This window comes from Engystomops pustulosus, chromosome 1, assembly GCF_040894005.1.
Source record: "Engystomops pustulosus chromosome 1, aEngPut4.maternal, whole genome shotgun sequence".
Taxonomy (NCBI): Eukaryota; Metazoa; Chordata; class Amphibia; order Anura; family Leptodactylidae; genus Engystomops; species Engystomops pustulosus.
This window is the reverse complement of record NC_092411.1, coordinates 218,011,733-218,027,243: the sequence shown is the minus strand read 5'-3', so window position 1 is coordinate 218,027,243 and position 15,511 is coordinate 218,011,733. Positions and strand designations below refer to the sequence as shown.

The 15,511-nt window shown below is 39.4% G+C and overlaps 1 protein-coding gene across 3 annotated transcripts in view; it reads left to right on the top strand.

Annotated features, from left to right (window-relative positions):
- SCLT1 (sodium channel and clathrin linker 1) overlaps positions 1-15,511 on the top strand; it is a 105,187-nt gene that overhangs the window by 49,862 nt on the left and 39,814 nt on the right. For all 3 annotated transcript variants that reach the window (XR_011849201.1, XM_072119401.1, XM_072119402.1), the window contains exons 13-14: positions 2,675-2,852; positions 7,906-8,004. Coding sequence is in view for 2 of the 3 variants with exons in the window: in XM_072119401.1 (XP_071975502.1) it covers positions 2,675-2,852; positions 7,906-8,004 (277 nt within the window). In the remaining variant the exon portion in view is untranslated. The remainder of the gene's footprint in view (positions 1-2,674; positions 2,853-7,905; positions 8,005-15,511) is intronic.

Below are 15,511 nucleotides of genomic sequence, written 5' to 3'. Positions count from 1 at the left end.
CTTCTATGCAAGGCTGCATTCACACGAACATAGGGTAACGGCCGTATATACCGCCATATATACAGGTAGCATATGACCTCGTTAATTTCAATGGGCAATAGAGCCATCCATTCACATGACTGTTTTGCCCACCGTTTTGTACCGTCCCGTAAGCAAGACATATAAAAATGATAGAGCGTGTCCTATTTTCCACCGTATTTCTGTTCCGTACGGCCCATAGAAGTCAATGGGAACGTATAAAATACAGGCTAAATATGTTGTGCACCGTATGGTTTTGTTTATACGTGCAGTATCTAGAATCAGTGGGAGATGTATTCTGTCAGTCAGCCCACCGTATTTTATACAGATGAAAATCATCACATATATATGGATTCATATAGTACGGAAATACAGGACTGGCGAAATCACATGTTCAAATGAATGCAGCCTCAGATAGACAAGTCCAGTTATAAAAAAAAAAAAAGTCAGTTCTGCAAATGCTTAGCATGTTCAGTTCAAAACCCAAGGGTTCACCAGCCATGAGGCAAGTTAAAGAGGACCTGTCACCAGGTTTTGACCACCCTGAGTAACTATGCCTGCTGATAAAGGATTGCAAGTCCTCCCTAAAATTAGCTGCCAGTGGGGCACTGTACCTTAATCACAGATGTTTTTCTGATATGTAAATTAGCTTTTCTGACTCAAGTCTGGTGTTTGTGACTCTTCTCTCGCTCAGGCTTGCAGTAAAACACGCCCTATTATTTTGACTGACAGCCCTGTGTTTCTTCAAATCACTGCCGTGCCTTTTGTACTTAGGGATCGTCTTCTTATATCCAACTACAGACAGAAAATATGGGAAATATTGTGTCATTTTTTTTTACACGGTGCCTTGTGTTACATTTATGACATGTGACCAGTGACCTCATCGCTAGTCCTTTTGCCTTCTAAGAATAGCGAACTACACACCATTTATGCGAAATCACAGCAGCCTCCATGGAGGAAGGAAAGGAGTAGAAGTCCATAGAGGCTGCTGTGACCTCATGTGGTCAGATACATGCATGGGGTACAGTTTGCTATTGTTAAGAGGTTAAAGTACCTGAGATGATGTCACTCTGGTCCTATGACATGAACTGTGACCAGTAAGGAGGCATAAGGCATGGCTGTATATGTGCAAATGTGGTGATAGGTTCCCTTTAAACCTCCTGCCACAGGAATCACCACTTACAAAATGGTGTTTGATCAGGGGCGCATTTATCTGCTACAATGGACCTGCCACATAAAAATATTGTCTCTTTACACCTGAAGTGAGCATGGCTATGGAACACTGCATGGAGAGCCCACTTACTAAAAGAATAACCTGATATATTACTGAATGAGCATAATGTGTAAATCATAAGAAGAGTACATTTGTAACAATTGTAAACTAAAAGAACTTACATTGTACTTGCCACCGCAGCATTGTCATATTTGCAATCAGGTTTTGCTGGGAGATCTCTGGTCATAGACCAGTGATGGGGAACCTTTTACAGACTGAGTGCCCAAGCTACAACCAAAACTCACCTACTGGCATTGTTGTCGCACTCCCATGGATCTCCACATCAATGCAGCCAACATTAGCCTTTTGTTTGTATTTATTGAAAAGTGTCAACCTAGAAATGTAAGCAGTAAACTTATTGCTCTCTTATCCGGCATAGATTTTAATCAAGTCCGTATCTGGAGAACACCAATACGGTAGAAAGATGGAGGACAAATTCAGCTTGCCCTGAACAGGAAGAATTGTCAGGCCTTGATCCCAAACTACAATGATGAGGCAGATCTGTCCACCCCTTCCAATTCCTCCAGTAGTCTAAGGCAGCAACCTGACTGTTTTTTTTATTTTTTTTTTTCCCAAAAACAGCACCACACCTGGTCATGGTTTGTACCGATATTGGTAGTTGGCTCCATCTTTATCCAGCACAGTTGCAATACCAGCACAAACATGGTCAGATGTGGCCCTGTTTTTAGAAGAAAACAGCCAAGTTTTTCAACCACCTGCCAACCCCTTTAAAATAACACTGAGCATGGTAAGTCCTTGGCTTTCTGGAGATCCATGAAGATACCTTGCATCCTTTAGTGGTTAGTGATGGCCTGGGTACCCATAGAGGAGACTCTGAGTCCCACCTCTGGCACCCATGCCATAGGTTCGCCACCACTGCCATAGACTTCTTACTTTTACCGACACAATACTTATTCAATACAGACTATGTAAAGACTAAACTATCCATATTTGAGACCAGTATTGGCAAAACGTATAAATATACAAGTGTAAAGTTTGCCCGCTTGTGTTTTTTTATCATTTCTTACTGTACTTTATCCAAGGAGATGTTGATGACAATGCTGCAGGCTGTGTGCAATAATCTCCAAACAAGCAGCAGCAGATAGTGTGCCCCTCTGTTCTGACCTTTTTTTACTCATAACCTTGTTTGGGCACTTTTGTTGCTGATAGATCTGTGATGTGACCAGATGTCTTAGCCAATTCTATACAAAAATAGATAAGATCAGGTGTGATAAAAAATGGTTATAAGCTGCAGATGTCATACTGGTTGTAAAGAAATAAGTGGACATTGTGCACATGACCTTTAATGGCCTGTTCCTTCATATTTCACTGCGTATGTTACTTTATGTTCATCAACCTTTATGCTTGATTTTCAATACAAAGGCTGAAAGCTGCAGCGCAGGATGTAGAACAGTTAAAAGGAGAAAAGACACGATTAGAAAAGCACCTTGGGGAGCTGCAGACAAAATATTCAGAACTGGAAGCGGAGAAGTATGAAGCAGTTTCCAGAGTACGAGACAGTTTACAGATCATAGAAGAAGCCAATCTACAGAAAGACCAGGTAAAGCTATGCAGTGTAATGGTGGCTTATAGAAATGATTGACACAAATTGGCTTCATGTACAAGACATCTTATGGAGCCTTACAATGAATCTTCAACTGCATGATGTCCGTAATGAACTGCCTCTTGACGCCTCACTTTAAGAAATCTTAAGAGGTTAAATGTTTCCTGCTTGTAAAAAATGTTTTACTTGCTTGTCTGAAGATTTGGAAAACTGCTTTAAATTCACCTTTGAACACCATTTCATATTACCTAGGATATAAGGAAGAACATTTAAACCATCAGAGTTCTAGTCTGTACTCATAATTTCATACTGGACATCTGTAATAACCCTGAGCTGCTCTATGCACCTCGGACCATTGACTTCTACTTGAAACTGTATAAAATGTAGAATTAATATTAATATCCTCCATGGATATCACCCATAGCTCTGCAAAATTATTGAAATAGTATTGAAATGTGATATGTTTTGCAACCCTAGATATAAGCATGCCATCTAACAATGTCATTTTTATGGGCTGGTACCACAGATCTGCACAAATAAGTGAGGCTTGTGGAAAAATATGGTGTGGAGATTGGGTTTTAAAAACGATCAACAATTGAGATATGTCAACAATTGGGTGACATGTGAAGTAGTATTTTTGGATTGAAAAGCCAAATCCTGAGAGGACTCCCTAGCAGAAGCAGTGAGAGTCCAGTCCATTTGTGATCCCCGCTCTAGAGATTCAGTTAAAGGGAACCTGTCACCAGGAGAGCCATTTTTAGCACTCCCCCAGTCCCCACAGAGCATAGTACATACACTGTCAAAGGGTTTTTGTATAAAAAAAATTGGTTTTACAGAAAAAAAGATATGTTATATTATACCTTTCATTAGCATCTGCTGTGTGACTAGGCAGTTGCTAATTGGGAGGGGCTGGAAAGGAGCAGTTCTCCCCCCCCCCACCCTTGGGAAACATGTGACCTTTTCAAATATATGAATAACTCCCCTCACTCTGGATTGGCTGTAGAGCAGCAGGGGGCGTCGCTAAGCCCAGTGATGGGTGTTTTCATATATTTGAAAAGGTCACATGGAGAAGCTGTTCCCCAAGGGTGGGGGGGAAAATGTTCCTTTCCAGCTCCTCCCAAAAGGCAGCTGCCTAGTCACACAGCACAAGGTAATGAAAGGTACAATATAACATATCTTTTTTTCTGTAAGACCAATTTTTAATACAAAAACACTTTGGCAGTGTATGTACTATGCTCTGTGGGAACTGGGGGAGTGCTAAAAATGGGTCTCCTGGTGACAGGTTCCCTTTAAAGGGGAAGATGTCTTTTAATGTGGGTGGTTGGGGTATTACTTAATCCTTTCAACATATACCCAGAAAATGTTACATGTCACATAATGCCATATATCACAGAGCTCAACTTCTCTCCCTCTTCACATGCTGCTCTATACTACTTTAAGTTTATTTTTCCAAATTAGATTTCCTTGCTCTTTTAAAGCAAGAATATTGTTCCATTATAGCATGGTTGTCATCTTTTTTTTTTCCTACCACAAGACAGCTTGAGTTTTGAGGATAGGCTAATGGATCACTACCTCTAAAAGCCTGACATATCTAAGGCAGTGGGAGTTAAACAGAGCATGATAAGCCATATTTTTGTAATTGTTTGTTAATCTACTTCTCATAGACATTATGTCACTTTGTTTGTGCATTAGCTGATGTCTGCTGACACTCGGGCTTCAATTAAAGAGTTAATGTGTTTCCTAGCACGGGATCTTATGTGAGTGTCACTCCAATTTACGTAATTGCTACCATGTCTACTGTAGCACACCAGACTGTTGGCTCTCGCCCAATAGTAAATGAAACCTTCCTGTTCAAGGGAGGTCAGCAATTGCAAGCTGCGGGAAGTTGTTGCGGACTTCAGTTATATTCATATGTGTCTATTTTGTTGTGCATGTGTTAAATACGGTAGACCTTGTTCTTTATTTCACAGACTCCCATTCAGTAGATTTTACTGGTTGTCACATATCTTTTAGGTCACATATTTAACATATTTCTTTTGGAACTAGGAAAAATCTAAATTTTTTTTGGTCGATTGCTCTGGATATTTACTGAAGTCAGATTCAGTAAATCCGAAGTCAGATTTCCCTATTCATTTTTGTTAGCGTTGTGATGTGGGCACTCATGCACATTGGTTTTGTATATGTTCTATTTGTTAATTCAGTGGATAGCGCACAAACAAATTCATTGCCCACACAAAGAGAGAGTCATGTTCTTGGCTGTGTATACTGCTTGGGCAGTCTTTTCTACTGTCCGCACACACCAATGACACACGGGCTACGAACAGACCATGGATATGTAGTTTGTGGCCTGTGAAATTCAGGGAGCCTGATGGGAATGAATGTGGAGACTCTCCATCCATCAGTTGGAGGAGCAATGTAAAAACAATAGCTCACAAATACCTTCACAACAATTTACAGGTTCACTTAAAGGGGTATTCCAGGAATCCGCATAATCCATATAAAAATTAACCCCTTACCGACGCGTGCTGTAACAGTAATAATAATACCCGTAATGCGGGTCTTCTGAAGACCCGAGGCTGTCTCATTTTAACCCATTCATTACCATGTGCGATTCGCACATTTTAATCAATGAGGTGGAAAATCCCCATATATTGCCATACTGTAGGTTAAAGTACCCTAGGTAGTCTGAAAAATAATAAAAATTAAAAAAAATTATAATAAAAAACATTAAAATTACCTCCCCTTTCCCTTGAACTGATATAAATTTAAACAGTAAAAATCATAAAAACATTAGATATCGCTACGTCCGAAAATGCCCAATCTATCAAAGTATATTAATGTTTTTTTCAATGTATTTAACCCCGTAACGGAAAATAGCGCCCAAAGTCGAAAATGCCGCACAGTACCTAAAAATGTTAGCATTAAAAACATCATCAAAATTTGCACAAAATGACACCACCCACAGCTCCGTACACCGAAGTTTGAAAAAGTTATTAGCACTAGAAGATGGCAAAATCACACCTAAAATTTTTGTACAGGAGTTTTAAATTTTGGTAAATGTATGAAAGCATCATAAAACCTATGCAAATTTAGTATCCCCGTGATCGTACCGACCCAAAGAATAACGCAGACCTGTCATTTGGGGCGCACAGTAAAAGCTGTAAAATCCAAGCCCACAAGAAAACTGTGCAAAATCGGTTTTTCACCATTTTCACTGGTAACACTCGGCTCCAATCGCGAGTGTTACAGCGAGGTGTCAGCTGTAATATAAAGGTGCCGGCTCCGTTCGTTGTAGAACGTCCTGGTGCGGGAAGTATCTACCCACAGGGACGTACTATAACGTGCGCATAGAGGTAAAGCTCCATTCTGTGAGTAATGACATCTGAGTTTTGTTATATTCATTTATTCATAGCATTATGGGTTATTGTATCAGACGTTCATATTTCGGAATATCCCTATAACTAGTGAAAAGCTGAAAAGACCCCATATATCCATGTCATTATTACATCTGAATTTAATTTCTGTCTCCCAGAGAAAAAAGTCAGTGTTCTCTATCATAATGTACGCCCCACACTCATAAACAGTTTTTATTATTGTTATTAATTATTTTTGAATTAGTATAAATAAATATCAGACCCTGCATGATTGGCCATGGCCTGTTTGTAGATCAGTTCTATAGACGTGACCGTGCTGTGTAAGATGTGTAGAGATGGCAGAGCTCATCTGATTCCGGGAATAGTTTCACACCTCCACCTGATGATCTTGAATTCATTAAAGGGGTTTTCCCATCTAATTTATATTATACATAAATACACAAGATATGTTATAAATATCTGATAGATGCAGGAGTCCTCTGAGACCCTTCCTGCAGCTAGAGTACAACACATGCACAGCCTTTCTCCATTCGCCTCTTTGGGAGCAAAGAAAATAGCGGAGACTAAACTCTGTGCTCTCATAGAGTTTAATGGTAAGTGGCTGCACATGCGCAGCACACTCTCTGTTCCTCCTAAACGCGTGGAGGGTGTTAGTGGACTTCCATTCCCAAAACAAGTACGGGTCTTGGATGTGTCATAATTAGTGTCACAAAAAAACTTTCATTATCCTAATTGAAGATCAATTTAAAATAAATCCTGCAATTTATGGTGATATCTTTGGAACTGCAGTACATATCATAACAATTTTTCTTATTTTTTTTTCTATCCTTTTTAGAAATTTTATAGAATTAGCAGACAAATAATTACATTTTTTTTTAAAAATAAGCATTTTGTAATTTTTCCCATTTTTAAAAAAAAATAAGTGAACCTGGAAATTTGTACTATAGTTTGGTAAAGGTTTAGACAATTTTACCAGAGGCAGAGGGTGCATTGACTTTCTGCACCTCCCTCATACTGCCTTTACCTGACCAGACTGGAGGGGGACTCACTTGAAACATATCCTGAACCATGGCATCTAGAAACACAATTCTGGTGTCATATTAAAGAGGAGAACCTCTGTTTTAATACATCAGGTTTATATCGGGATTGTGTTTGTAGGTGAAACAGAACCTGTTACAGATGGGAATTGAGATCTGTATTTAAAAATGACATTTTGTACTGCAACTATAACAGTAGTAGTATTAGTAGTTTGGAGGTATTTGGGGGTACATGATAAACATAGTCCCTTTTTTATCCAGTGTATACTTTTTGTATTGCTATTAGAGGTATTCTTCTTCATCTGCTTATGCTAAGGAACAGTATACATTGTATTTTAGGTGCTGTCAATAAATGATTGCATTACTTTATTTAAAAAGTGTGTTGACCCAGTGAATAATAAGTCCGTGGTTGTCCTGTGGATTTCCATCATTGTTTTGGAATTTAATGGGCTGGTGAGTTGTAATCAGTAGTGGAAAATTCTGTACCTGTTTTCCTCAGGGGCAACATGGATTTCCATGTGGAATACAATTTCCTCACAAATTTTAGTGCTCATGAAAAGGGTAGATGTTGTATTGGCTTTCACATTTCTTCTATAGTACATTATGTGATTTATCGGGTGAATGTCATGTCATTTGCAGGCGCTGCTCAAAGAAAAGCAAAAGGAGGAAGAAATACAAACTATGAAACAGGCAATTGCTAAGATAATTCAAGAAGCTGCTGCAAGAACGCGGAAGGAGGTAGATAACTAATATGTGTGACTGGTAGTGTTGATCGGATATTGAAATACATGCTCTCAGTGAACAGTAATGGGAACTCCATGTAGTCTGACTGCTTCCTGTATTGATAATTATAAATCGCATCATATCAGTGATGATATGAATTATAAAATGAGGAGGTAAGATCTTTCACATTTACTTTGTTATATGTGAAAATACATTGGGAACAATACTTGTCACATCCCTAATAAGTGCTTAGTGCCATTTCCTTAAGAACAACACATATTGTAATTTAGTTTAGTGAGGACTATTATAATATCATTAAACAAAATTTGCCTTAACGTATAATGGTTATTTTCTCTTAAAGCCAAGGAGACATACTTTTATTCTAGCCTTTAGGTGTTACTTACTCACACACAATATATTGAAAGAAATTTTCTGAACCCATCATTTTCTATTCTGCAGACAGCTTTCATATACAGAGGGTGCAGTCAATTATTGTCTAGGACAGTGGTGGCGAACCTATGGCACTGGTGCCAGAGGCGGCACTCGAAGCCCTCTCTGTGGGCACCCAGGCCATCACCCCAGCATGAAGTTCACCAGACAGAACTCAAAGAATCTTCCTACAGAATCTTCCTACAATGATAGGTGAATTTGCCCTCCTCCTTTCAACTGCGTTGGAGGCTGAACGATTGAAAGTTGTCAAAGAACAAGGAGAAATAATTACTGCTTAAATTGCTGTGCTGGCACTTTGCAATAAAGGGTGGCTTTTGTTTGAAGTTTGGGCACTCGGGCTCTAAAAGGTTTGCCATCACTGGTCTAGGACAACCCACTGGACTGAACATTATTAGGAGCTTTACCAGCCTAACAAAGAACTTTACTATTGCTCTGCTATCTAAGATTTCTGTTGCTGTTAACTCAAGGTATAAACTTTTAAAACCTTAGTTTGGAATATGCAAGTGGGGTGTTCCAATCTTAACCATGTCATAAATAGATGTTGGATTTGCGTCTTACTGCACCTATCTCTGTAACGGAGGGCCTCTTTCACGCTGTCAGGCTGAATGAAGAGAGTGCTGCACATGTGCAGCCATTTTCCTTATAAACTATATGGGACCTGAGACTATACACTCAGTGCTTCCATAGAGCTGAATAGAGAATGGCCGTTCATTAGCAGTGCATTCATCCAGGCTGAGGGGAAAATTTTAAGCGGACCTCTGTATCAGAGATAGGTGCTGATCTCCGAAGTGACACTGGCATCTACATATATCCTTTAACAAGTCAGGGATGGGGAGGATCTTAGTTAATGCATTGCCCTGTGAGTGCATGACTGAGCTATGTGAAGCTACTCCCTACCCCAGTCACTAGGTCAGGTCATAATCAACAATCTTAAATACCTATAACTTGACTTTTTAGCAAGAGAACTTAAGCTAATCAATGACTCAAAACAAACTACAAATACTCATCCCTGCTCCTCTTGATTTTGATCCCGGCACTGTTCATCGCTTGTCTTGACATGCCTCGAAAGTTATAATTAGCAGTGCGGGGACAAGATGTCCACTGGTCATGGTTGCTAATTATGCACGCCACCTTCATGATGTCACCTCCCTTTCCCATGCTCCCAACATGGGAGAGGCAGATGGCGAAGGCGTGCATAATAAGTAGCCCAAAGTGCCGGAAATTCTTTTGCCCGTGCTCTGTGCTGCTAATTATAACGTTCTTTTCTAGGTGATCCTGGCGTGTCAAGACTAGCGATGGACAGTACCAGGATCAACCTCAAGAGGAGTAGAGATATTTGTAGGTTTTTTTGTGTTAGTTGAGTGGTTGATTTCCTTTAGTTTAAGGTAGAAAACCACTTGAATGGTTCCCTTTACATGCATAAAATAAATCTTGTACTGAGTCTTCCTGCTCTATAACCGACTTCTCACAGATAGCACTACTTATACAGACATGTTTTAAAACTCTGAGTACCCATGAAGTTTGAGAGTATAAATTACTAAATAACATGTCTCATTTCTGTTCAGCATTTTGTCTGCTTTAAATGCAGCTCCTTCTCCAATGTGGTTAAACTATGAATCACATAGTGTCGTGCGGCAAATGAACAGTAATCCGTGGCTTTCAGAGGGTCATCTGCATCGCTGTAACCGATGTAGCTTATAATTATAATGAAACAAAGATTTACCCAAACTCCTTGGAGAGGGGAACTTTGCGATTGTGCAGATTCTGATGTCTGCAGCCTTCTCATTAAATATTAAAGCTACAAAGTATTACTAAAAAGTCAGGCAGGGAAGAAAAAAGTTAAGTTTCTGTTTTTTTGCAGGACGAATATTTTTAAATTGAGTCCATTTTCATCTAGTGCTGCCATGAGACAGATACTAATACTAAATTGTACACGATCAGCACTTAAGAAGTGAAATCATATTCGGCGGGTCACGAACCACAGATTATTTCATTCATTATTTAGTTATTGTTCAAGTGCAAAAATTAAAATGCAATTTGTACAGGTTTTATCATAGAATATAAAAGTAGAATATTTCTAGTATCCAGAGTAACAGGAAAACGCTGACTCTGGAATCCTGTGCTCTTTTTATTTTTATTATTTATGCATTTTAGTACTGGCAATATGCATAACAAGTACATGTAGAATATAAGGGCCCTTTAGGCTAAGACCCAACTTGACAAAATCTACAGTAATTCTGAATGTATTACAGTAAATTATGATGGGAAATTTATAAGAGAGTTAAAAAACCGTAGCTGCTTCCTTCTATAGACAGCACCACACAAGCCAATGAGTTGGATTTGATATTGCATCTTTGTTCTGCTGTAGTGGAACCTGGAAGAAAGCACCCACATTGTTGCTGCCCAGAGAAAGCTACTTTGCCTATAGTAAATGTACATTACCATACAGAAGGGCAAGGTAATGCCTAGCGTAAATGGCCTTTTAAATTAGGGCCGCACAATGACATTGGACACACTCACATATCCGAGTGGATGCATTACATTTGCTCGTGTGTAAGGAGCCTAATTCATGTCAACATTATACTGACAAGCTTCCTCTGCGCTCATTGATACATTTTACCAGCATTGAATAGCATAGCAGACCATGCTATTCCATGCACTGACACTGTATAAAATAGGAGTTTTTATGCTACTCTCTGAAGTAGGTCTGCAATGAGTTGGTTTCATCTGGAAAGTGCAAAGAGTCCTTAACATACCTTTAGACTTGACATATTGAGTGACATATAATAAGGGTCCATTGTACTGTATAATTTAGAATAAGAACATAACACTGATTGCCAAATAATTAAAAAAAATGTCATCAAAGCCTTTGATGGCATCAAGAGAACTGTTTTCCAGACTTCTCACATCTTTAGGGAGTACTTGATAGGTGCATCTTACCAGTAAGGTTTACCTGTAGCAAGCAATGAAGGGTAAATATAATTTATGATCGGCTAATAAGATCTGATTTAGTAACTTCCGTAGCTATGTTATTAGATGTACCAGTAACTGAAAGTGAACACTACTCCATTCTTATGTGTTGGCATGTGTACTTTTAAGGCAGAAAATTAGGTTCTCTTGTTGCTATAAAGCTTTTTCACTGCGCTCAGTGGTCAGGTCTTTTATACGAAGACCAAGGTCTGTGGCCAAAGTAATGCTTTCAGAAGACCACTAGTCTTGTAGATTCAGCTAAAAGTGAAATCGACTCCATTCAACAAGTAAGATGGGCTGTTTAGCCATGTTATAGCTCTGTTTTATGTATGTAAAATAATTATATGGCATATGCAACCTACAGGTGTACTCAAATACCTGACCAGTAGTATTCCAAATTCTTCAGAAAGTTCCCAGTTTTTGTTCCCAGTAGTATAAAACCATTTTCTCTTTTGCTTACATTGTGTCTTCCTTTGCTTCTTGTTTTTTTCATTATTAATATAATCCCTTTTTTTAATCCTTTTATCTGGGCTTAAACCTCAAAAAATATTTCTTTGTACACAGCCATTTAATAAAATGCTTCTGTAAAACAACAAAGTGGACTTTAGAGATATGTATAAGCTGCTTCTTAGAGAAAATATGCAAATAAGTGATTTCATTGCAGGGACAACTGTTGTAAGGTTCATTGAAGCGTATTAAGCTTATCTTAAAATTTACACAGCACTGTCTTGTTACTAAACAGTGTATGGGATTAGTGCAGTAGTCAGTATATAATGTATAAACTATATGGAAAAATGTCTTGCCTGTGGTTTGTATACTGTACAGGCGACTAACAGGGTAATGAGATAGAAGTGGGTTATCCATCATGTTCTTGTAGTACTAAAAGATTTGGAAGGAGCAGTTTGTGAGATGAGGTCCAAGGAAATCTATCTTGACGACAAATCCGTTAAAGGGATATTCCCACAAAGACAAGTTTCTTACATGTACTTCGCACATAAAAATAACACATTCTCTATTTCACTGTTATTAACAAAAATACAGCATTTCACAGACAAGTCCAACCTGTCTCTATCAGTTCTGCTGTACACAATTTCAGTTGCCCCTAGATTTGTCCCTGTAATTTAAGACTTAGGGTCGGGAGGCGGCCATCTTGGACGAGATTGTGCAGATGAGATTTCTGTGTCTTGTGCCTGCACGGAGATCACAGACACTGATTAACTTCAAACACTGATTAGCTGCAAACTACAAGCTACAAAGAGATAAGTGAACCGGGGGATGTGGGATGCAGGCACATGTCAGACTGAGACTGAGAAATCTCTTTCTGTGACAGTACAATGTCAGAAGCCAGATGAAAGTGCATAAACACCTGTATCCCGATAATCTAACCACATTGTCACCCCACAGAACTAGATGGTTCATAATGTGTCTGCTAGAGAGGCCTCGCCCACACCCTGGGATTTTGCACTGAGCACCATGGAGAGTGATAGGATCTAAAACAGCAATAACACTGAGTAACATTGTAAAGTAAGGGGTTAAAATGATCTTTATTGTGTTAACATCACTAGGGGATTGAAATGTGAGAATTTTCTTTTGTGGGAAAACCCCTTTAAGTAAAATCTACCATCAAAATCAAGCATGGTAAACCAGGGACACTTACTCAAAGATCCAGGCACTGTGATGGTCATAATCTTCTTAGATTTGTTATCCATTGCCTCCTTCCTTCTAAAATAAACTTTAATTAGGCTAATAAGCCAGAAGGATTCCTTTGGGTATTACCAGAGCCCTGCCAAGCTGCAGATTCACAGGAAGATACACTGTGCAAGGTGCACTTCCACCTCCCACTGTGTCCTGAAACTTCCTCTGCTGCTGTGAGAAATTACATCCGGCAGATGGATGGGAGAACTGCTGAGGGAACTGGGGAGTTGGCTGATGGGGGTGAAAGCCTGTGAAGCCAGAGCATTCGGGGATTCTGGTAACACCTCCAGAGTCCTTCTGGCTCATTTGCATAGTTTTAAGTTGACTTTAGAAAAAAGGAGGCCATGGATAACAAATACAAGAAGACTAGCTGTAGCTCCCGGCATTGCCTGGGATTTTAAATAACTACTTTTAGCTACAACAAAATAGAATAGGTTAACAAAAAATATTTTATATGTATCTATAGACTGTCTGTCACCGGCAGTCTCCTTCCAGTGACTAAAAGAAATTTTTTTTTATCGCAGCACTACCCTGACATTAACATTGATATGAAATGGACAGTGGGCGTGCTGATGGCGACATACAGGTGCTTAACTGTATCAGCAAATTTGAACAAGACAGAAAGTAGCACCAAGCACCAATCCACACTGTAGCTATAGATGTATGTGTAAAAAATTTTTATTTTTCACAAATATTCCCGGGATATTCATCCACTTAAAAGGTATACCTTAGTGCAAACACTTGAAGTATAACAGTTAAAATAAAAATAATATATTATACATAGAAATATACAAATCACAGAAAGAGCCCTTTTAGGACTGCCAAGGCAAGGTACTGATTTATTTACAAAGCTGTCCTAAGACAGGATAGAGCCTTAACGGTCAGGCCTAAAACATAACTTTTATTATGTCTATAAAAATTATAATAGATTATTAATCACACTCGTGAATTTAAAATCCGCAAGTCTGAGGCTGCTGGTTAACCTAATATCATTCGTAATGCTGGGTATTCACTCAGCCTATAGGTACATCGACGGGTCTCTGCAGTGACCCGTTACAGAGGCAACCTCAAACAAGTCAGATTAAAAGCCAGACAATAGCCCCCCCCGACATGTTTCGCCGGATAACCAACGTCATCAGGGGATCGGGGCTAATGGTTTGTGGGAGGAGCCTAGGTAGGTATATATCACTTCAGGGTGGGACTACTTGTCAATTAGCACCAATAGCTCAAAGTCAACAATGGGGTTGCCTAGCATTGTGATGTTGACCACTATGCCGACCATTAGCCGCTTGAAAGGTCAACAAAGATGGTGCATAACATCCAGGAAGTGACTTGCATGCCCTGTGACTCTGAACTCATTGGTTCAGTGATATTTGGGCACGCCCAATGATACTTATGGTACCTCTTACCTTATTCGTTAATCAGTTACCAAGATGGCATATTCCGATTGGATAAAGGAATATCAACACAGAGTATGTGCTCAACAATTGGCACTGACCTGTGACACGGTACTACTGTCATATCTCATTGGATGACGCCAACCGCTGAGGGCATCAGAGGGTGAAGTCCATCCATAATGATGTCACCGCTGTCATATTCGATGGTCCCGCGAGTTATCGTGATATTTTGAAAGTTCGTGCATGCGCGAAATAATAGTACTAAATAGCCAGGTAAATACTGCGCATGTGCAGAAAGATAGAGTCCTACGAGTTATCGCGACACGTAAAAAGTACGCGCATGCGCAAAATCTTAGTACTAGATCACCAAATGAATACTGCGCGTGCGTGAAAAGATAGAATCCATCGGATGACAAACGGCTATGCGCATGCGTCGGGACTTAGTGTGATCTGCTGAATAGTATTGCGCATGCCCAGGGAGATAAGATAATGTAGCCTGCGGTTAGCAAAGTCCATCCATCAATTATCAGGAGGCTATGTGTATACATCGGAACAGGTAAGTACCAATCACTGTGTCATAAACTAGATGTTCAAGCGTGACGTATGTTGGTGAGTTTCAATCTGAAAAGGAAAGGAAGAGGGGAAGGTGCGAAATTGGATATCCCACTATACTCAATTTACTTACATGTTCTAGATTGTCGTAATCATCTAGAACATTTATCGATCATTTATCAGATCATTTTATAAAATGATTGACATTCAAAAGGCTCCTAACAATGTGTGATATGTAGTTATTAGTGTATAATTAGTAAGTAGAGTGCTGTAACAAGAAAGTCCAACATGATAGAAGAATTGATTCTTACAGGAATGCAGAATAAGAAAAGCCTTCATTTAGCCCTTTGAGGCTCAGGGAATTCAACTGATAAATCCATCTAGCTTCGACCTGGAGGAGTTTTCGATCCAGATCACCTCCTCTCGGGCCCAATGACACCTTGCAAAGGCCCCAAAAT